A 24,481-nucleotide genomic window follows, 5' to 3' on the forward strand; every position below is an offset into this window, starting at 1 on the left:
ACAGAAGTACCCTCACGCACAACACTGACACACTTTGCGCTAAGCACTTATCACTTGATTTTCTGTTTGCACTTATTTCACTGAACTAGAAACTTTAAGTGGTTTGTACCTGAAACACGCAATTCTATCCTTTCTCAAAAGTTAGTAATTGAGAAAACAGAATTAAAATGTAACAGAAAAATCTAATGAAAGATAAATAATTCAGTGGCTGGAAAGAGACTAAACACTAGATCACTCTAGAAACGTTTACCTTCTTCCCCTAAAGAGACTAGGGAGAAGAGCAAAACGATAACAATGTTACTCGCTTGAATGAAACGTTTATCCTCCTCTTTCTCCCTCCGTCTCTATCTCTCTCTCTCTCTCTCTCTCTTGACTTAGAACCTGAGAGAAGAGCCCAATCATATATATCGTTAAAACATATTATTGTTAAAGGAAAAAACTGAAATATTTCCCAAAATGAAAAGTTCCTTTATTAGGATTAAAACCATTAAGTTAAGAAAGAATGAACAAAACGCTAGACACGGTTACTCTTACTGCAACGTGAAACCGTGAAAATTCTTTCTCTATCGTAACGATAGAGCGCAAGTTGAACGTTCTGAACGTCAACAACTGCAGAGACAAAACAAAACGTTAGTTCAACTTTGAAAACAGTACTAGACTATCAAAGAAATTCTTTCAAAGACATTAAAATAGCATAATATGTTAACAGGTAAAACCGAAATGACGGGCTCAATGTTAATTAACTTCGGTACCAAGAAAAGACCGCCTACTATTAGGAAGGTCGAATATAAACAAATATAAAAATTAATTTTAATAAGTTTATAATAAAAGGAAGTTAATCGAAGAGGCCTATAAGAGGCGGAGAGATATAAAATAAATCTATAACTTTTGTTAAGCAAAATTAAGAAAGAGAGTCTATACTCTCTTAGACACCAACACTTCCGTCTAAGGGAAGGGTCGGCCATTTAAAGGTGAAAGAGAGTTCATACTCTCTTCGTCACCATAATTAATCAAATTAATTCCAAAAGCTAACTAAGCTAATATAGAAGTTTCCAGTAAAGCGACAGCCGAAATCAAAGAGAAATACTTCACCAAAGTCGTGAAAATACTCCAAGAACATAAGCGTATCCCAGAACGTCTTGCCGGAAGCACGACAGAGGAAAAATTGAGGAGGTGTCAACAAGAAGTACTATAGTACCTGGCCACAGGTGGCGCTGGTAAGTACACCCCCTTCTAGTATTGTGATAGCTGGCGTATCCCTCCATAGAATTCTGTCGGGCAACGGAGTTGACAGCTACATGATTATCGGGTAAGTTTAATATTGAAAAAGCGTGGTTTGTGTTTCGGTTACGGAACATACAAAAATTAGATAGTTTAAATTCCAGGAGCTGTCGGCACATCCATAAACAAAAGTGACCAAAACAAAAGTGAGTTTTCTTCAACTAACTACCCAGTTGGATAACAGCTTGTTATCTAACTTTAATAACAGATTCTAGCTTGCACTGAAATAATATCCCTACTTCAAGGAGGAGTGTTCATATGTCACATAGGAAAATGGAGGAGAGTTTGTATGTTGCATAGGAACAAACAACGTTTGTAATTACTCTATCAAAATAACTGAACAGTGTTCAGTACAGTAGGAATTCCTTCAAGTGTCTTACTACAATAAAAAGTTTGTAAAACTATCATGATACCAACCTACCAATATGTCCTTGTCTTCAAGTTTAGTGCGATACCTGTGCAGTGTCAAAGCAAAAGTTGAAAGTTGCTGATGCTGGTATCCATCCATAAGGAATCTTTCAACAAGCCTGGAAATTATTGCATTAAATAATACAGTACAATATACAATACAGACATCTCAAAACACAAACTCCAACGACTTTTTTTATTGAAACTCAAATGCAGTACTGTATCACAAATCTTTAAAATGATTTCTATTTTTTTTAACACAGTATACAAACCAGATCTTTAATAGGTGTGATTTCAACAAAGTTTGAACTTGGCTATTAAATAATATAGGTGTCTGTAGTTGTTGGCAAGTAGTGGGCAGACCTCACCAACCCTGCTGGCTCACCGAGTAGACACTTACTCAGGTTTGTATAGTTAAGAATAATAGCAGTTTTCAAAAGTAATTTTTTTCCTAGCTAAACAGGCCTCAGTCCTTTATTATTATTATTATTATTATTATTATTATTACTATTATTATTATTAATATTATTACTTGCTAAGCTACAACTCTAGTTGGAAAAGCAGGATACTATAAGTCCAGGGCTTCAACCAGGGAAAATAGCCCAGTGAGGAAAGGAAACAAAGAAAATAAAATATTTCAAGAAGAATAACAACATTAAAGTAAATGAATACTGTATCTTCTATATAAACTATAACAACTTTAACAAAACGAGAGGAAGTGAAATAAGATAGAATAGTGTGCTTGAGTGTACCCTAAAGAAAGACTAGACAACAATGGTTTGATTTTGGGGTGTCCTTCCAGTCAAAAGACCTCATAACTCTCTAGAGGTAGTATCTCAACGGATGGCTGGTTCCCTGGAACATAGGCATAGGTTTTAGAGCATGTACTGGAGCAGCCATTGAAATCATTAACGAGATAGTTAATGACCGGTGGTAAGTTTGGGCGAGAAGCCTGGCTGCCACCCAGTCGGAAGCTCTTTACTTTGACCTTTTAGGTCAGGACTGAGGGGGGTGGGAGAAGGGAAGTTTAACTTGAAGGACTTAGTTTGTAATGCTAGGAAAAATACAAATTACTTTTAAAATTTGTCAATTATGTTATTTTCCTTAGTAAAATAAATTTTTGAATATACTTACCCGGTGATCATGTAGCTGCAGCTCTGCTGCCCGACAGAAAAAACCTACGGGCGGGATACGCCAGCGATCGCTATACAGGTGGGGGTGTACAACAACAGCGCCATCTGTCGAGTAGGTACTCCAGTACTTCTTGTCAACAAAGAACCAATTTTCTCCTCGGTCCACTGGGTCTCTATGGGGAGGAAGGGAGGGTCCTTTAATTCATGATCACCGGGTAAGTATTTTCAAAAATTTATTTTACTAAGGAAAATAACTTTTTTCAATATTAATCTTACCCGGTGATCATGTAGCTGATTCACACCCAGGGGGGTGGGTGGAGACCAGCATACATGTTAACATTAGAAGCTAAGTATCCCGTATTTCATTTTAGCAGTTATTCAAAATAACAGACATAAAATTAATAAGTACCTGGTAAGGAAGTCGACTTGAACCATTACTCTGCCTTTTTAAGTACGTCTTCCTTACTGAGCCTCGCGATCCTCTTAGGATGCTGAGCGACTCCTAGGTGCTGAAGTATGAAGGGCTGCAACCCACACTAAAGGACCTCATCACAACCTCTAATCTAGGCGCTTCTCAAGAAAGAATTTGACCACCCGCCAAATCAACCAGGATGCGAAAGGCTTCTTAGCCTTCCGTACAACCCAAAAACAACAATAAAAAGCATTTCAAGAGAAAGATTAAAAAAGGTTATGGGATTATGGGAATGTAGTGGTTGAGCCCTCACCTACTACTGCACTCGCTGCTACGAATGGTCCCAGGGTGTAGCAGTTCTCGTAAAGAGACTGGACATCTTTAAGGTAAAATGATGCGAACACTGACTTGCTTCTCCAATAGGTTGCATCCATTACACTCTGCAGAGATCGGTTCTGTTTGAAGGCCACTGAAGTAGCGACAGCTCTAACTTCATGCGTCCTTACCTTCAGCAAAGCATGGTCTTCCTCATTCAGATGAGAATGGGCTTCTCTAATCAAAAGTCTGATGTAATAAGAAACTGCGTTCTTCGACATCGGTAAAGCAGGTTTCTTAATAGAACACCATAAAGCTTCTGATTGTCCTCGTAATGGCTTCGTACATCTTAAATAGTACTTAAGAGCTCTTACTGGGCATAGTACTCTCTCTTGTTTGTTTCCAACCAAACTGGACAGACTTGGAATCTCGAACGATTTGGGCCAAGGACGAGAAGGGAGTTCGTTTTTAGCTAAAAAACCAAGCTGTAAGGAACATGTAGCCGTTTCAGATGTAAATCCTATGTTCCTGCTGAAGGCGTGTATCTCACTGACTCTTTTAGCTGTTGCTAAGCAAACGAGGAAAAGAGTCTTCAAAGTGAGATCTTTAAAAGAGGCTGATTGAAGCGGTTTGAACCTTGCTGACATCAGGAACCTTAAAACCACGTCTAAGTTCCAACCTGGTGTGGCTAACCGACGCTCCTTTGAGGTCTCAAAAGACTTAAGGAGGTCCTGTAGATCTTTGTTGTTGGAAAGATCTAAGCCTCTGTGGCGGAAGACTGCTGCCAACATGCTTCTGTAACCTTTGATCGTAGGAGCTGATAGGGATCTTACTTTCCTTAGGTGTAAAAGGAAATCAGCTATCTGCGTTACAGAGGTACTGGTTGAGGATACTGAATTCGCCTTGCACCAGCTTCGGAAGACTTCCCATTTTGACTGGCTGCCTCCTTCGAAAAGCCTCTAGCTCTTGAGAGTCTTTCGATAGTCTGAAGGCAGTCAGACGAAGAGCGTGGAGGCTTTGGTGTACCTTCTTTACGTGCGGCTGACGCAGAAGGTCCACTCTTAGAGGAAGAGTCCTGGGAACGTCTACTAGCCATTGCAGTACCTCGGTGAACCATTCTCTCGCGGGCCAGAGGGGAGCAACCAACGTCAACCTTGTCCCTTCGTGAGAGGCGAACTTCTGCAGTACCTTGTTGACAATCTTGAACGGGGGGAACGCATAAAGGTCTAGATGGGACCAATCCAGAAGAAAGGCATCTACGTGAACTGCTGCTGGGTCCGGAATCGGTGAGCAATAATTTGGGAGCCTCTTGGTCATCGAGGTAGCGAACAGATCTATGGTGGGCTGACCCCACAGGGCCCATAGTCTGTTGCAAACATTCTTGTGAAGGGTCCATTCTGTAGGGATGATCTGACCCTTCCGGCGGAGGCGGTCTGCCATGACATTCATGTCGCCTTGAATGAACCTCGTTACAAGCGATATCTTTCGATCTCTTGACCAGGTGAGGAGGTCCCTTGCGATCTCGAACAACGTCCTCGAATGAGTCCCTCCTTGCTTGGAGATGTACGCCAAGGCTGTAGTGTTGTCGGAGTTTACCTCCACCACCTTGCCTAGAAGGAGGGACTTGAAGCTTCTCAAGGCCAGATGAACTGCCAGTAGCTCCTTGCAGTTGATGTGTAGTGCTCTTTGATCCGGATTCCACGTGCCTGAGCATTCCCGACCGTCCAGTGTCGCACCCCAGCCCGTGTCCGATGCGTCCGAGAAGAGAAGGTGGTCGGGGGTCTGAACAGCCAGTGGTAGACCTTCCTTGAGAAGAATGCTGTTCTTCCACCAAGTCAGTGCAGACTTCATCTCTTCGGAAATAGGAACTGAGACCGCTTCTAGCGTCATGTCCTTTCTCCAGTGAGCAGCTAGGTGATACTGAAGGGGTCGGAGGTGGAGTCTCCCTAACGCGATGAACTGGTCCAGCGATGAAAGCGTCCCTATTAGACTCATCCACTGTCTGACTGAACATCGGTTCCTTTTCAGCATGCTCTGGATGCATTCTTGGGCTTGACTGATTCTGGGGGCCGACGGAAAAGCCCGAAAAGCTTGACTCTGAATCTCCATACCTAGATAGACTATAGTTTGGGATGGAACGAGTTGGGACTTTTCTATATTGACCAGGAGACCCAATTCCTTGGTCAGATCCATAGTCCATTTGAGATTCTCCAGACAGCGACGACTTGACGCAGCTCTTAAAAGCCAGTCGTCCAAATGGAGGGAGGCTCTGATGTCTGCTAAATGCAGGAATTTGGCAATATTCCTCATCAGTTTGGTAAACACTAGAGGTGCCGTGCTTAGGCCAAAGCACAGGGCTTGGAACTGGTAACCCACCTTCCCAAAGACGAACCTTAGGAAAGGTTGGGAATCTGGGTGGATGGGGACGTGAAAGTATGCGTCCTTTAGGTCTAACGAAACCATCCAGTCTTCCTTCCTGACCGATGCTAGCACCGACTTCGTCGTCTCCATGGTGAACGTCTGCTTGGTGACAAAGACATTTAGAGCACTGACGTCTAGCACCGGTCTCCACCCTCCTGTCTTCTTCGCTACTAAGAAGAGACGGTTGTAGAAGCCCGGGGATTGATGGTCCCGGACTAAGACTACCGCTCCCTTTTGTAGCAAGAGAGACACCTCTTGCTGTAAAGCTAGCCTCTTGTCCTCCTCTCTGTACCTGGGAGAGAGGTCGATGGGAGTTGTTGCTAGAGGGGGCTTGCGTAAGAATGGAATCCTGTACCCCTCTCTGAGCAACTTCACAGACTGTGCGTCTGCACCCCTGTTCTCCCAGGCCTGCCAGTAGTTCTTGAGCCTGGCTCCCACTGCTGTCTGGAGAAGATGGCAATCAAACTCTGCCTTTTGAGGACTTGGAACCCTTCTTCTTTTTGCCACGTTGACTATCGGCACGGGTACCTCCTATGCTGGAGGTTCTGCCACGAAAGGGCGGAATGAACCTAGACGCTGGTGTGTCCATCCTAGGTCTAGGCACGGAAGGTAAAGCTGTGACTTTACGTGCGGATGACGCCACCAGGTCATGGGTATCTTTCTGGATCAACGAGGCGGCAATCCCCTTGATCTGCTCTTCAGGAAAGAGACACTTGGATAGCGGAGCAAACATCAGCTCTGACTTCTGACATGGTGTGATCCCCGCCGACAAGAAGGAGCAAAGGTGATCTCGCTTCTTAAGAACTCCCGACACGAAAGAAGCCGCAAGCTCGCCAGACCCATCCCGAATGGCTTTGTCCATGCATGACATGATAAGCATGGCAGAGTCCTTATCCGAAGGGGAGGTCTTTCTGCTCAACGCTCCCAAACACCAGTCCAGAAAGTTGAAGATCTCAAACGCCCGGAAAACTCCCTTTAACCCTGGATAGGTACGGTCGGTCGTTTGCGACCCCGAGCGTCAAAAAAATACAGGTTTTTCTAACGTGACTCACCCCCGTGACTGAATTTGTGGGTGATCGACCTGCAGGAGGTGTCTCCCCTACACGCTCTAGTAGTGCCCAGATGTGCATTGCTGTAGCTGTACTCCTTCCCCGATTTCTGAGACGCGTCGGGGTCGAGCGCGACCGAGTTTACCCTTCTAAGGTAGTTTGCATAATTATCAAAGTTATTACGTATTATGAAATTGTCGTAGAATGGTGCAACTTGTATAGGTTATCAGTTGTGGAAAGTCTTGGTGGATTGTTTGGCTACCATGTGCATGATTTTTTTTTTAGTTAAAATGTCGTTCATCACCACGAGGACCATTTTACCGCGAGTGCCCCTTTTTCATTTTTTTTTCATTTTTTTGCCAAGTCATTTTTCCGTAAGATATTGCCAAATAGTGTCGTAAAACTTTTGCTTGTTTAGTGTTGGAAAGTGTGTCTAGATGATCTGGCTACCCATGCGTGACTTTGTTTTTGTCATATACGACGTAGTTATTGGTATATTGGGTATTTAACTGCGGTTACCAATTTCTGTTTTTTTTCAATATTTGTAAAAATTACTACGTAGTAAGGAATTGCCGTATATTATTCATTTTTTTTTCATGTTTATGTGTTAGAAAGTGTGCCTTGATGGTTGGGCTAACACGTGCATGTCTTTTTTTTTATCTGAGAAGCCGTATATTAGAATGTCGGGCATTTTACCGCAAGTGCCCCTTTTTCATTTTTTTGCATTTTTTTGCCAAGTCATTTTTCCGTAAGATATTGCCAAATAGTGTCGTAAAACTTTTGCTTTTTTAGTGTTGGAAAGTGTGTCTAGATGATCTGGCTACCCATGCGTGATTTTGTTTTTGTCAGATACGACGTAGTTATTGGTATATTGGGTATTTAACTGCGGTTGCCAATTTCTGGTTTTTTTTTCAATATTTGTAAAAATTTACTACGTAGTAAGGAATTGCCGTATATTATTGATTTTTTTTTCATGTTTATGTGTTAGAAAGTGTGCCTTGATGGTTGGGCTAACACGTGCATGTCTTTTTTTTTATCTGAGATGCCGTATATTAGAATGTTGGGCGTTTTTCCGCGAGTGCCCCTTTTTATTTGTTTTGCATTTTTTTGCTTAGTCATGTTACCGTAAGGAATTGGCAAGTAGTGTCGCAAAACTTATATTTTTATAGTGTTGGAAAGTGTTTCTAGATGATCTGGCTACCCATGCCTATTTTTTTTTTAGCCAGATATGGCGTATATATAAGTATGTGTTCGATTTTCCTGTGATTGCCATTTTTTCGTTTTTTCCCATTTCTTTCAAAATTACTTCGTACTAAGGAACTATCACAGAGTAATGATTCATTTATATGTTTATTTGTCGGAAAATGTGCCTTGATGGTTTGCCTAGCACGTGGCTGAAATTTTTTTTTTCTGAAATGCCGTATATTAGAATGGCCATTTTTCCACGAGTGCCCCTTTTTATTTGTTTTGCATTTTTTTGCTTAGTCATGTTACCGTAAGGAATTGGCAAGTAGTGTCGCAAAACTTATAATCTTATAGTGTTGGAAAGTGTTTCTAGATGATCTGGCTAACCATGCCTATCTTTTTTTTTAGCCAGATATGGCGTATATATAGGTATGTGTTCGATTTTCCTGTGATTGCCATTTTTTCGTTTTTTCCCATTTCTTTCAAAATTACTACGTACTAAGGAACTACCACAGAGTAATGATTCATTTAGATGTTTATTTGTCGGAAAATGTGCCTTGATGGTTTGCCTAGCACGTGACTGAATTTTTTTTTTTTCTGAAATGCCGTATATTAGAATGTTAGCCATTTTTCCGCGAGTGCCCCTTTTTATTTGTTTTGCATTTTTTTGCTTAGTCATGTTACCGTAAGGAATTGGCAAGTAGTGTCGCAAAACTTATATTTTTATAGTGTTGGAAAGTGTTTCTAGATGATCTGGCTACCCATGCCTATTTTTTTTTTAGCCAGATATGGCGTATATATAGGTATGTGTTCGATTTTCCGGTGATTGCCATTTTTTCATATTTTCCCAATTCTTTCAAAATTACTACGTACTAAGGAACTATCACAGAGTAATGATTCCTCTAGATGTTTATTTGTCGGAAAATTTTGTTTACTTCTTTTTTGATTGAATATCATCAAATTTTTTTAGCTAAAATATTATATTGTTTTACATTTTTTTTTTTTCGATTTTATTTCCCTTCAAAAAAAATTTTTTGGGTCAGAATTTTAATTTTATAGTCGTAAAATAATCGACAATTATCCAGCAACCCACCATACAATTTTTATGCATATCCAATAATAATTAGATTAGTAAATAACACCTTGAAATTGACATACCCTTCCTACATTTCAAGTGGCAGATTAGGGAGTCTGAGTCAGTGTGGTTGGCGGCCATTTTGTGGACATATCCGAAGCGTAAGCTGCCCTCTCTATATATATTCTTATTCCCTATAGAATTTGTGATATTTTGGTATATTTTTACCTGCATAAATATCATATTATATATTAAATATATGTATTTTTTTACGAAATTTCTAAGTACTCAAAAAATTACCTCTAGATATGGCCCCTGATATAAATGTAATTTACAAAATAATGAAGATTTTTTTACATATTTCTATTTTAGGATAACATATGTTTATTCCCTAAAAAAATTAGCCACTTCCTATTTCATTTGGGTACCCAAAAAAATTCATGAAATTTGGACAAATTTTTTTGGCCAAAAAAAGTTACCCTTTTTTTCTCATTTCAGATCTTCACCTCCATGGGTCTGACTTCATCCAAAATACATCAAGATGTGTCCTAAACATTCAAGAATCAATTCCTAAAAGGATTTGTGTATATATGTATAAACTTTTTTTTTATGAATTTTTATGTCAGGTCTTTTTTTTTCTACTTAATTTTTTAAAATATTTATAATAAATAGTTTTTCTGCAGATGAATAGTATTTATCTTTACAGTTGTTTTAAGCATTCATTGAAGTTTTTTTTGGCAAAAGAAAAAAGGAGGTTACTGCAAAAACTGATTTTTCAAGAATTTTTTTTGGCGTCGGGGTCATTCGCGTCCGAGTATACCCTTAAAGGGGTGTCCGAGGAGCGTACCTATCCAGGGTTAAAAGATGGTCCATGTCCGAAAAGGTCCAGCAAATCTTGGAGCGTCTCATAGCCAGTCTGCGGGGAGAGTCTACCAGACTTGAGAAGTCGCCCTGGGCAGAGGCAGGAACTCCCAAGCCGAGATCTTCTCCCGTGGCATACCAGACGCTATATTTGGAAGCAAGCTTGGTCGGTGGAAAGATGAAGGATGTCTTCCCAAGTTGCTTCTTGGCCTGCAACCACTCTCCCAGTACCCTTAAAGCTCTCTTGGATGAGCGCGCGAGTACGAGCTTCGTAAAGGCAGGAGCTGCTGACTGCATGCCTAAAGCGAACTCAGAGGGAGGTGAGCGTGGGGCTGCAGACACAAACTGGTCCGGATACAACTCCTTAAACAGGGCAAGGACTTTCCTAAAGTCTAAGGAGGGAGGCGTAGTCTTGGGTTCCTCTATGTCGGAGTGTTGATCGTCCAAATGCGCAGCTTCGTCGTCATCAGAGATTCCTTCATCCGAATGCTGAGGAGGAAGCGGCAAAGGAGGAGAAGAAAGCTGAACGGCTGAATCCGGCAGCACGGGTGCATGCGTAGCTGCACTGGATCCAACATCATGCCGCTGCTGGTCAGTCTGAGAGCTGGCAACAACAAAAGCGGAGTGGTGGTGCATGGTGGGGACTGCCGTGGGTTGCGGAGACTGCCGCATTGCGTCAAAATACGGCAGCTTGACAGCACCTTCCCACTGCTGATGCGGTAGCTCACGCATGTCAACGGAGGGTGCCGCACGTCAGCTAACGTCAACATGCGTCTGGCAGGGTCGACTGCGCATCGGTGGTGGAGCTCTCACAGCCGGAGTGTGGGAGCAGGCAGCCGTAGTGTCTGCTGAGCGCACAACCGTGGCAGGTTGTAGGTTAACGGGTGCAGCGTCAACCTTCTCAGCACGATACTCCTGCATGAAGGAAGCTAGCTGAGTCTGCATAGACTGCAGCATAGACCACTTAGGGTCTACAGCGGTTGGTGCGGCAACAGACGGAGTGATTGCCTGCTGCGGAACCACTCTACCTCTCTTGGGAGGTGTGCAGTCTTCGGAAGACTGCGGCGAGTCCGAACTGACCCAGTGGCTACACCTGGGCCGTTGGACTCGCTCGGAAGGGACCTTGCGCTTGAGAGGTCGTGAGACCTTGGTCCAGCGTTTCTGACGAGAAACTTCTTCCGCAGACGAGGAATGAATGGGCTCACTCGTCTGTTTGTGGGTGGGACGATCTCTGCAAGATACGTCCGCAACCACTGAGGGTACATCTGTACGCTGATCAAGGCCTGTCGAACCCTTTGGTCCTTCGACATTGCTTCTCCCCTGGGCTTGGGAGCTTGCAAGAGGTCCCGGACTGGGAGGACGACTGGCACGAACAGATGCACCCTCATGCGTAACACTGACACTTTTCACAGCACTTGCACTCACTACACTTCCCACTGCACTTTTCTCCTTCAACTCTTTGACGTCGGCCAAGAGTTGATTGCGGTCATTCGCTAATGACTCAACTCTGTCACCAAGAGCCTGAATGGCACGCATCATGTCCGCCATCGAGGGTTGCTGAGAGCTAGTAGAAGGGTCGGGTGTAACCACTACAGGGGAAGGAATAGGTTGTGGGGCATGGGGAGAGGAAAATCAAAAGAGCGAGACGAACTCCTCCTGATCCTATCCTTCTCTAGCCTACGTGCATTCTTAAGGAATTCTTGAAAATCGAATTCCGAAAGCCCAGCGCATTCCTCACATCGATCTTCCAATTGACAGGCTTTACCCCTACAATTGGAACAAACGGTGTGAGGATCTATAGAGGCCTTTGGAAGACGCCTAGAACAGTCCCTAGCGCTACACTGCCTGTACTTGGGGACTTGAGTAGGGTCAGACATCTTGAATTAGTCAAAGGGGGAAATCCAAAATCTATCCAAGTCGTCAACAAATAATCCAAAATCTAATCAATAAAGCTTGATAAGGTATTGATAATAACTCCTGTACAGCGAAAGCTAATATCTAGAGAGAATACATCACCAAATAGCGTGAAAATCAACTCCAGAAACAACAGCGTATCAAGTAGGTCTTGCCGGTGGCACGACAGAGAGAAAATTGGTTCTTTGTTGACAAGAAGTACTGAAGTACCTACTCGACAGATGGCGCTGTTGTTGTACACCCCCACCTGTATAGCGATCGTGGCGTATCCCGCCCGTAGGTTTTTTCTGTCGGGCAGCAGAGCTGCAGCTACATGATCACCGGGTAAGATTAATATTGAAAAATTACTATATGTATACAAACCTTTCTTCCTTTGGATAAGGAAACTCACTGATTGATGGTTTGGAAGTCCTATAACCATACTAGTTGGTTCTTTTTCTTCACTGGAAATGTTAATCTACCTGGTCCATATGGGAATAAAGGAGATGACTCCAGCAACTTCCTATCTGTCTATCATAAGGATGAATAGGCTGATAGGACCTGGCCGGTCCAAGAAGATTAGTACTGTATATTGTCAAATGAGGGATCCCTTCTCCTAAAGGGGATAGCAGTCCGGAATAATATACCTGCTGTATGATGATCAACAATATTTATTTCACCATCCTTCCCATCGTTTAGGGAGATTTGGGTGATAATTCTTTATATTCGAAAGAATGGGGCTCAGAAGTGTAGCTTACCAAAATGAAATTAGATCCAGCGAATAACGCTTCGACCGCTTCGTCCCCAAAATGGGGTAGAAAAAGGAAGAAGAGCCATTCGTTCATGACTTGCAATAATATGCTACCATTGACAAAATGCTTACTGTCCCGTATGGGAGTTTAGCTTCCTACACAATTACTGTACTTGAGCAGAAGCCATAAGACCAAGCATGAAAGTGTCAAAGCCATGAAGTTGGTCTGGTGTTAACACAAACCTGGCCGACTGAAAAATTCCTCTTGAAAGCAAGAGTGGGACCTGTACCCCTTACTTCAAGAGTTCCAATCCTAGCTGGACCTTGATCCTTTCAAAAGTCGAGGCGTATGCTTTACGATTGCTTCACAAAGTTAAAAAGAGATAATGTTTCATCACAACTTTCTTAGTCCTGCCAGTGCTAAGGAAGAGTCACTGACATTCAGGCCTGAGGTATTGGGTCCTCTACAGATAACAGAGCAGAGTCCTTACGTGACACAAAAGCATCTGCTCTCAATTGCCAACCAACGCTTTACATAGAGAAAGAATGGAGAAGGACTTGAACATAACTTCATGCAACGACAGGTAATGAGTTTTGGCCACAAAAGCTGGTACAAAATTAAAGATGATCTCCTTCCACCTCTCCACATGGAAGACTAAGGCACAGAGAGAGAGAGAGCTAGATAGGTTAGGACAGTAGCAAATGTCTTGAGCAGATGCTTTTTTATTCTGACAACAGAAGATGGTGTTGGTTTTGAAAGTGTGATTGTTTGAAGTTTTTTTTCTATTGCTAATTAGGTAGGAAGAAATATAGATTTAAAGATTACAGTAATATGACAAATTTGTAGATAATTTGTATTTTTCCTAACTATTGTATACAAACCTTAGCTATTTGATAGGGGTATTACTTTCGGCATAGCTGAAATGACAAGCCATTAATTTTTAACGAGGGTTTACTACCCACACCGCTAGTTAGCGGGGGGGTAGGGGAGGGTAGCTTGCTAAACCCCCCCCCCCCACCTGTGCTTGAGCTCACTTTGCTTGGAGGTAGGACTTCAAGGGGGATAGGGCTGGCGGACAAGTTTGGTTAAATAGCTAAGGTTTGTATACTTAGGAAAAATACGAATTATCTACGAATTTGTCATTTGTTCCACAACAGGAATACAAACCACACTATTTAATAGAGGTGACTCACCCATTAGGAAGAGTGGACATCCCTGCCAGTCTGGCTTTTGGCTTTGCCCGGGGGGGCTCCTTATTTGAGTGTGTAAGCACCCAAGAAATATGGAACCCCTGCACCTCGCTAAAACCTTGCTATGCAAGGTCTGCGGCCTACGCAAGGTGTGTGTGAAGGTATGAAAAAGTGAGACTCGTCCTAGAAAGTTGTTCTGAAGTTCTTTAGATAGAAACTTGTACACTAGGACTTTCCCAATACCACCTCGTCAGGGTATGGGGACGTAACAGTATTAATCTTAATACTAGGAACACAAGGGAGCATGTTTACCTGCAGTGGTTTGAGATCAGCTATGCAGAGAACCCAGGATGCTGCTTTCCCCAAGAGAGGGGATGATGAAGAAAAGAATAAGGGCCAGTCAAACCTTTTCATTCATGCAGACTAAAACCAGGTAACAATGCCCTCAACCTTCTGTTACTTGTCCAATAAGGAGCTTGAGGTTTTAAACCAGCTGTTGTGCAGCCACCACAGGACCGATAGAGAACGTATCGAGTCTCCTGTGGGTCACGTTTTGCAGGTAGTAGGATGTAAACATTGTTTGACATTTTCACACCTCAGCTTGAAGAACCTGCGTCACTGAAAAATTCCTTTTGAAGGCCAGAGACATAGCTATGCCCCTGACATCATGTGCTCTAGGGCGACGTGACGGAGAAGGGTCTGGATTCAGTGCCAGGTCAATGACCCTGCAAATCCATGCAGAGATGGTGTTCTTGGTGACCCTCCTCTTAGTCCTTCCTGTGCTGACGAATAGTGCTGTCTCATGAAGACGGGCTGCGGCTGTTCTTTTGAGGTACAGCCTCAAGCTCCTTACTGGGCATAGTAAGAGATGGTCTGGGTCATCTGTTACAGTACGGAGACTAGAAATCCGGAAGGAGTTGAATCGAGGATCCGCTACTCCTGGATTCTGAGTCTTAGCAATAAACTCAGGGACGAAGCTGAACGTTACTTTCCCCCATCCCCTTGAATGGGCGATGTTATACGAGAGACCATGAAGTTCGCCGACTCGCTTGACCGAGGCCAAAGCTAGCAGGAACACCGTCTTCCAGGTTAGGTGGCGATCTGATGCCTGGCGTAATGGTTCATAGGGAGGTCTCTAAGACCTGAGAACTTGAACCACGTTCCATGGGGGAGGCCTCACTTCCGACTGAGGGCAGGTAAATTCATAACTACGTATGAGTAGAGAAAGTTCTAGCGATGAGGAAATGTCCATTCCTTTCAGCCTGAAGGCGAGACTTAAGGCTGAGCGATAGCCTTTCACTGCCGAGACTGAAAGGAGCATTTCTTGACGCAAATACACGAGGAACTCCGCTATTGTTGGAATAGTGGCATCGAGTGGAGAGATACCCCTTCCACGACACTAACCACAGAAGACTTTCCACTTTGCCTGGTAGACTGCTGCGGATGACTTTCCCACATGTCCAGACATCCTGACAGCAACTTCTGCGAAAATCCTCTCACAGCGAGGAGATGCTGGATAGTCTCCAGGCGTAAAGTCGTAGCGAAACTACGGCTTTGTGGAAGATGCTAGCATGTGGTTGTCTGAGTAGATTGTGTCGTGGAGGGAGTTCTCTTGTTGGCTCCGTTAAGAGTTGCAGAAGGTCCAGGATGCCATAGCGGAGCTATGAGCGTCATTGAAAGATTGACTTATGTTCTAGTCTTGTTGAGTACCCTCATCATCAGAAAGAACGGGGGAAAGGCATAAACGTCGATGTTGTCTCACCGTTGTTGGAAAGCATCTTGCCAGAGAGCTTTGGGGTCTGAGACTGGGGAACAGTACAGCGGGAGCCTGAAGTTCAGGGCCGTTGCGAAGAGGTCCACAGTCAGAGAACCCCACAAAGTCAGGACTTTGTTGGCTACTAGATGTTCCAAAGACCACTCGGTACTCACTATCTAAGATCTCTGCTCAGGTTGCCAGCGAGCACATTCTTTTTGCCCGGAATGAAGCGTGCCGATAGTGGTATCGAGTGGATTTCGGCCCATCTCAGTATCTCTACTGCTAGATGGGATAGTTGCTGCAAAAAAGTACCTCCTCGTTTGTTGATATAGGCCACTACTGTGGTGTTGTCGCTCATCACCACCACAGAGTGACTTGCCAGGTACTGTTGAAACTGTTGAAGGGCTAGAAAGACGGCCTTCATCTCTAGGAGATTTATGTGGAGGTACTTTTCTGACTCTGACCAGAGGCTTGAGGTCGTGTGGTGCAGCACGTGGGCCACCCACCCTTTTTTTGAAGCATCCGAAAACAGCATCAAATCCGGGGGGAGGATGAGAAGATGCACTCCTTTTCGTAGGTTCTCGTCTGCCACCAACCACTGGAGGTCCGTCACTTCCGCAGGTCCCATGGGGATATGGGTGTCCGGGGAGTCGATTCCACCGGGACATGAGTCGCCACTGGAGGGATCTCATCCTGAGGCGATCATTGGGAACTAGACAGGCCAGCGATGAAAGGTGACCGAGGAGACGTAACCACGATTGGGCTGGAAGTTCTTCTCATCTGAGAAAAGGTCTTGCGACCTTCCTCAGCCTTGCTATCCTGTCGTCAGATGGGAAGGCTTTGTGGAGAGTGGTAATATAATCATGCCTAAGTATACCAGTCTTTAAGTGGGAAGCAGTGAGGACTTCTCGAGATTTACCATGATCCCAAGATCTTGGCAAAGTCTCAGAAGTTTGTCTCGGTGTTGAAGAAGGGTTGACACAGAGTCTGCTAGGATTAACCAGTCGTCCAGATAACGGAGGAGACGGATGCCAATCCTGTGTGCCCAAGATGATACTAGGGTGAACACTCTGGTGAAAACTTGTGGTGCTGTGGAAAGACCGAAGCACAGCACCTTAAACTGGTATTTTCTGTTGTCTAGGCTGAATCTTAAGTACTTCCTTGAAGACGGATGGACTGGGATCTGGAAGTACGTGTCCTTTAGGTCCAGTGTGCACATGAAGTCTTGCGGTCTTACTGGTAGCCTGACAGCATCCGCCATCTCCATGCTGAACGGAGTTTGTTTGACAAACTTGTTTAGAGCTGAAAGGTCGATGACTGGTCTCCAGCCTCAAAACGCCTTCTTTACAAAAAAGAGTCAACTGAAGAAGCCTGGGGATCCGTCGAGGACCTCTTAGAGAGCGCCCTTCTTCAACAGGGTCTGGAATTCTGCCCGAAGGGTTTGCCCCCTTGCCGATCCCATGGCAAGGGAGTTTAATGACACGGGATTCGTCGTCAGGGGAGGTAGAGATGTTATGAACGGGACGCGATATCCTAGACTTATCACGGAGATTGTCCAGGAATCAGCCCTGAGTTGCTTCCACCTGTTTGAGCAACTTTGTAGGCATCCCCCCTACTGGTGGAAATGCAAGGGGACTGCCTATCCTAGCGTTTGCGGCCTCGGCTGCTCCCTCTAGGATTCTTGCTTCCCCTGGAGGGCTTTTTGCCTTTCCTTTCTTTAACAGGAAAGGGCTTAGACACCCAGGTCTTTGCTGCTGTTGTCGTCGTGGTGGTCTTGACTGGAGGGGACTGCTGTGGTGCTGGAGGCTTACAGGGCTTGGATGTTAAAGCCTTATGAAGGAGGGAGTCTTGATGAGACTTCCTCCACCTCTCAGCGGCATGTTCCACATCCTTAGGCTTGAATAAGACGGATCCCTCTAGGGAAAATGTCTGAGCCTATTGATCTCGGCGCTTGGGACCTTCTGATGGAATCTCTCAGCTACTGCATCCCGACGTTTCAGGATGGTATTTGCCCACAAGTTCGAGACTTGATGGGCCAGAAACTCGATCGTGCGAGTACCTGAGAGAAGGAAGGTTTCCATAGCTTTCCTGGTACGTTCTTTGGAGAAGTCCTCAGCACATATCAGGATACCTAAGGTCCCCAACCAGATATCGAGCTTGCATAGCACACTTCGCAACTTTCTCCTGGTTGAGGATCTCGGCTGCCAAGAATGAGACCTGCCGGTTGGAGAGTCTTTCAAGAGGGACTCCCCTGGTTAGCTCTTCCAGCGAGTGGTGCAGAGGAAGAGCTAAACAAGGCTCCTCCAGGATCTCGTAGTACATCCTCTGCTGTACACTAGGAGGTGGGAGGAGCTTGTTGGTGGCACCAGAAAGGTTGGAGGAGGACATCTCGGAGAGCTGATGTGAGATCTTATCCCTGGTACTCTTGACCCCCTGAGACCAGGCCAGGGCTGCACTGGTTTTGGAGGGATTCTGAGTACCAAAGAGATGGTCCAAGACTGTGTCTTTGCCCTCTCGAGAAGGGATCTCTGGGTCGGGAAACCAGTTAAGAGCCTTCATTAAAGTCAGAACTTGCCAAAACGCATGTTCTGACTCTTGCTGGTCTCCTCCTGCTGTAGGACTTGCAGCGTTCTCCTACTATCCACGAAGGCTCTTCTTGGGGAGAGTCGCGGACATTCCCTGAATGGCTAGCTGGCTCCATCCTAGTCCTAGTAGAGGACTTCGGCAATGTTTTGGAGTCCTTAGATTCCTTCCTGGGAAGTATAAAAGACTCCAACATTGACGAGGGCGGCATGTTCCTTTCAATCCCCGACTTAGTAGACACCTCGGCGCGAAGAGAGGTTTCCCCCATTAGTGTGATGGGGGAAAGTCTCTCTTCGCATGATTCCCTTCGGGACGGGAAATCTTCGTCCGAAAAGGAAGGAGAGGCAGCCTGAGGAAAAGAAGGAACCTGCCTCGAAGGTCTGCGTGGAGTCAGTTTCGCCCTCAGGGAATTCACCGCGTCTGGAGCTCCTCTCTTTCTCTTCAAAGGGGTAGAAGAAGCCATGGTTCTGTGTCCCAATTCAGAGAGGACGGGCTTGAAAGCCTGAGCGACAGCTCTGATCAGGGCACCGAACCAGGGCTGTTGGCTGACAGACGCACTGTCAGACATACCCTTTGAAGGGAAAGGGATTGAAGGATCCCTGGGAGGAGTCACTACCATTGGTGGGTTTGCCTGTGATAGCTTTGGGATCCTGGACCCCTCTGGAAGTTTCCCGTTCCCCACAATGCGTGGTGGTATGCGCTTGCGGGGAGGGGAATGAGGCAATGGCGATCTTGCCGTACGTCGTTCAGTAGTGTCGCGCGCGGGAGGATATTGACGCTCACGCGCGGGAAGATATTGACGCTCGCGCGAGGGAGAATAATGGCGCTCGAGCGGGGGAGAATAATGGCGCTCGAGCGGGGGAGAATAATGGCGCTCGAGCGAGGGAGAATATCGGGGCTCGCGCGAAGGAGACTGGTGGCGCGTGCGGGGGCGCAGGATTATTCCGTTGAGTGCGCAGGCGCGCGGGAGAGTGCTCAAGCGCATCTGTGGCGGCCGTAGGGCGCGCGCATGCAGGAGAAAGTTCTCTAGCGCGCGGGCATGCAGTGGAATCATGTGGGGCGCGCGAGGGAATGTTGGTGCGCATCCCTTGGAGAGGATGGCTGCGTGTGCGCAGGGCGCCAGCGCGTATCCTTCTGGATGCGTGCGGGAGAAGGCTGGCGCGCAGGTGAGCGCAGGCTTGTTGGTACTGGTTGGCGCGTGGGAGAAGGCATCATTGCTGACTTCCCGAAAGTCCTGCTATCCGTTGACAGTTGGCGGGCAGGTTTTACCTGGCGCATAGGATAGTGCACAGCATGGCACGCAGGAGAGTCAGATGTTGGGCGCGTATGCGCGCAGGCAGGAGAAAGGTGGCGCGCAGGAGCGCACTGGCGCGTAGGGGAGTGCTGGCGAGCAGGAGAGCGCTGGCACGTAGGGGAGCACTGGCGAGCAGGAGAGCGCCATTGCGCAGGAGGTTGATGGCGCGCAGTTTGCATAGGGCACGCAGGCAAGACCTGGCGCGCAAAAGAACGTGGGCGCGCATAGCGTGTGATGGAACTATGCTCCTGTTGGAGCGTATGCGCGTACGCTCTTGATGCCCTGTGTTAGGGTTATGGTGAAAATCTGCGCGTAGTGATGGGGCCTGACGAGCTACTAAAGAGCGATCGCCAGGTCTCGTGGGTGTGTATGTTGTTGGCGTGCAACAGCGTGCTTAGGTGGATAGAAATGGAGACGGCAGGTCTGTTGGGTGGAAGGTCGACGTGTCCTTTAAAAGGACGACCTTCCAACGAAGGAGATCGTGAACGATCTACAGAGAGGTCCAGGACCAATGCAGGAGCAGTGATGGATGATTGGTCTAGAGGCTCCTCTGCGGGGGACTGCATCGAAGATGTTGAACCAAAGAGGCGCCTCCTCACCACAGGTGAAGGAAGGCCTCTAAGGCGAAGAGAAAGGCGAGCCTTCCGACGAATGCGCCCTCTGGGGGCCGTTTGATCAGCAAACTGACCTTATGCAGTCCTCCAAAGAGGAGTCTCTGTAAGTGAACTCCCCCGAGGGAGAGAAACACTAACAGGAGAGACTGACGATGGACTTAGTTTCTCCCTCGAAGGTTGAACAGGAATGGAAGAAACTAAGCCGTCAGCTACCGTAGAGTTTGGAGTGGAAGAGGTGATGGGTAATACCGCATTGGATACCTCTGACACCACAACATCGACAAGAGACAGAGGATCAACCTCTGACGGTGACGACAAATGCTTGACAGCGGCACCCAATCGGATGTAGTTAAGCAAAACCTCCTTGGAGGGCGAAAAGTGAGGTTAGTGACATATCCTCCCCAGGGGGGAGAGGTGGAGCTGCTTCGCTAGGGGAAGCAATGTCATCTCTAGAGTCCCGAGGTTGGTAAACAATACATCGGTCTACGCTACCACTTGACGGTCTCTCGAAACAGACCGACCGAGTGGGCGCTTCGGAGGAGGTTTTGGCAACAGAAGAAGAGGCCTTGGGTTTTTCTCCTTTCGAAGCAACCTTTGAAGGAGAAATATCCCGTTTGGACTTCTTCTTCCGTTGTCGCGAAAACCTCTCCCACTGGGAGATAGACCACTCCCTACACTCACTACACTTGTTGTTGCTATTACACCGTTGGCCCCTACAAGAAGGACAAAGGGCGTGAGGATCAGTCTTGACCGCCGACATGAATGTTCCACAGGGGCCGTCGGGAAACCCAGGGCAGGTGCGCATGATCGCAGAGGCCAACTTCACATATACAGAACTAGAAAAAGAAAAGACAAAATCAATTAAATGGCTGCCAAATGACGGCGAGGATAAGAGCGGACACGTCCGACCACCATCCGAGCCGCGGGCAAAGTGAGCTCAAGCACAGGTGTGTGAGAGGGGGGGTAGCAAGCTACCCTCCCCTACCCCCGCTAACTAGCGGTGTAGGTAGTAAACCCTCGTTAAAAATTAATGACTCGTCATTTCAGCTACGCCGAAAGTAATACCCCTATTAAATAGCGTGGTTTGTATTCCAGTTATGGAACAAGCATATTTTGTCTCTATTGTTAATTAGGTTGTAAGAAATATAGTGTTAAGGATTATGTTTAGTTTGAATGCCCATCTGTCTAAGAGTCAAGTTAATGATAAAGTTAAGGGAAAGTTTGTACTGTAGAGACATTTGTCAGTAAGATAAGTGGTATGTCGGAAGGTGTGGCTGACATATGTGGGCCACTGGGATAGTTCTCTCAAGACTTTGACTACAGCTAAATACCAAACCTTGTCATGTGGCCATCTGGCACAATCAACACTCAGTTGATTAGCCGACGGATCAATTTAAAAGGAGGAAAGGCATACAAGTTCAGGTGATCCCTTGGGTGTTGGGTATGTAATGAGGAGCATATAAGTAGCCGCGTGGCGAACCCCACATAGCCGAAAGCCTCTCAACTGCCCAATGATGTATGGACCCCTCCGACCTTACAACCTGCCCCTGACCACTGAAAATGTCTGCTAGAAAATTCCTCTTACCTGGAATATAATATACCTAACTGACAACTCTACAAAGGGGCATGCCGCCCAGAAATGCACATGCTTTGTCAGCTAACAAAAAAGGGTTATGACTCACAAGACTCAGGCATCACCATCTAGGTGCTCCGAGGAGCTAGAATAAGGCCTCATGAATCGAGCATTTGTTCCAAATCCCTACGGGGGGAACTCCACAGGTGAGGAGGACCTTGTTTATGGATGAGAGAGGCATTCTGAACCAGGCGGAGATGCTCAGTGCTTTAAACACTAAGGGCCCCTCAGTACTCTGTCTGAGGGCAGTTCATATAATCAGTGAGCTTAGAAGACTAACCTAAGTCATTTTATGGGTTACCCTTGTGCCCCCGCATTAGGATACACAACGAAAAACACTGACTGGTAACTCCAAGGAGTACGGGTTGAAGCTGCCCTCGTACAGGCAGATTCTGGGATACCCTTGTACTGCAGCACTAGGAGGCACAAGAGAGAAAAACCTTGACTGGTAACTTTAAGAAACATGATATTTTGATTATAAAATAAATTTTTGAATATACTTACCCGGTGAATATATAGCTGCAACTCTGTTGCTCGACAGACAACTCTACGGAAAACTCGCCAGCGATCGCTACACAGGTTGCGGGTGTGCCCAACAGCGCCATCTGTCGACCAGATACCCAGCTCTTATGTAAACAAAGACTCAATTTTCTCCTCGTCCCACTGCGTCTCTATTGGGGAGGAAGGGAGGGTCATTTAATTTATATTCACCGGGTAAGTATATTCAAAAATTTATTTTATAATCAAAATATCATTTTTAAATATTTAACTTAGCCGGTGAATATATAGCTGATTCACACCCAGGATGGTGGGTAGAGACCAGTAATATATGTTTACATTTTATGAGCTAAGAGTTTTTTATTTCATTTTAGAAGTTATCTAAATAACAAAAACAAAATAAATAGGTACCTGGTAAGGAAGTCGACTTGAACAATTACTCTGCCTTTTAAGTACGTCTTCCTTACGGAGCCTCGCGATCCTCTTAGGATGCTGATCGACCCCTAGGAGCTGAAGTATCAAGGGTTGCAACCCACACAACAGGACCTCATCAAACCCCTAATCTAGGCGCTCTCAAGAAATGACTTTGACCACCCGCCAAATCAACCAGGATGCGAAAGGCTTCTTAGCCTTCCGGACAACCCATAAAAAAAAAAAAACATTTCAAGAGACAGATTAAAAGGATAAGGAATTAGGGAATAGTAGTGGTTGAGCCCTCACCCACTACTGCACTCGCTGCTACGAATGGTCCCAGTGTGTAGCAGTTCTTGTAAAGAGACTGGACAACTTTCAAGTAAAATGACGCGAACACTGACTTGCTTCTCCAATAGGTTGCGTCCATTATACTTTGCAGAGATCTATTTTGCTTAAAGGCCACGGAAGTTGTTACAGCTATAACTTCGTGCGTCTTCACCTTAAGCAAAGTTCGGTCTTCCTCACTCAGATGTGAATGAGCTTCTCGTATTAACAATCTGATAAAGTCTGACCAAGCATTCTTTGACATAGGCTAGGATGGTTTCTTAACTGAACACCATAAAGCTTCAGATTGGCCTCGTAAAGGTTTAGTACGAGCTAAGTAGAACTTAAGAGCTCTAACAGGGCATAAGACTCTTTCTAGTTCATTGCCTACGATCTCCGATAAGCTGGGGATATCGAAAGATTTAGGCCAAGGCCGAGAAGGTAGCTCATTTTTGGCTAGAAAACCAAGTTGCAGCGAACAAGTGGCTTTTTCTGACGAAAATCCGATGTTCTTGCTGAAGGCATGAATCTCACTGACTCTTTTAGCCGAGGCTAAGCATACCAGGAAAAGAGTCTTAAGAGTGAGATCTTTCAGGGAGGCTGATTGTAACGGCTCCAACCTGTCTGACATGAAGAATCTTAGTACCACGTCTAAATTCCACCCAGGGGTAGCCAAACGACGCTCCTTGGTGGTCTCAAAAGACTTAAGGAGGTCTTGCAGATCTTTATGTTTGGAAAGATCTAAGCCTCTATGCCGGAAGACCGATGCCAACATGCTTCTGTAGCCCTTGATAGTGGGAGCTGAAAGGGATCGTCCTTTTCTCAGGTATAAGAGAAAAACAGCTATTTGAGCTACAGAGGTACTGGTCGAGGATACAGAAACTGACTTGCACCAGTCTCGGAAGACTTCCCACTTCGATTGGTAAACTCTAATGGAAGACGCTCTCCTTGCTCTAGCAATCGCACTGGCTGCTTCCTTCGAAAAGCCTCTAGCTCTCGAGAGTCTTTCGATAGTCTGAAGGCAGTCAGACGAAGAGCGTGGAGGCTTTGGAGTACCTTCTTTACGTGTGGCTGACGTAGAAGGTCTACCCTCAGAGGAAGACTACTGGGAACGTCTACTAACCATCGAAGTATCTCGGTGAACCATTTTCTCGCGGGCCAGAGGGAAGCAACTAACGTCAACCTTGTCCCTTCGTGAGAGGCGAACTTCTGCAGTACCTTGTTGACAATCTTGAACGGTGGGAATGCGTAGAGATCCAGATGTGACCACTCTAGGAGGAAAGCATCTATATGTATTGCTGCTGGGTCCGGGACTGGAGAGCAATAGATTGGAAGCCTCTTGGTCAGCGAGGTTGCAAAGAGATCTATGGATGGTTTACCCCAAGTGGCC

The 24,481-nt window shown here is 45.6% G+C and overlaps 1 protein-coding gene across 1 annotated transcript in view; it reads right to left on the bottom strand.

Moving 5' to 3' along the window:
• LOC137645018 (rab-like protein 2A) overlaps positions 1-24,481 on the bottom strand; it is a 102,405-nt gene that overhangs the window by 70,309 nt on the left and 7,615 nt on the right. The window contains exon 2 of the mRNA XM_068377885.1: positions 1,699-1,808. Within this exon, the coding sequence (XP_068233986.1) occupies positions 1,699-1,808 (110 nt within the window). The remainder of the gene's footprint in view (positions 1-1,698; positions 1,809-24,481) is intronic.

Source organism: Palaemon carinicauda, chromosome 8, assembly GCF_036898095.1.
Source record: "Palaemon carinicauda isolate YSFRI2023 chromosome 8, ASM3689809v2, whole genome shotgun sequence".
Taxonomy (NCBI): Eukaryota; Metazoa; Arthropoda; class Malacostraca; order Decapoda; family Palaemonidae; genus Palaemon; species Palaemon carinicauda.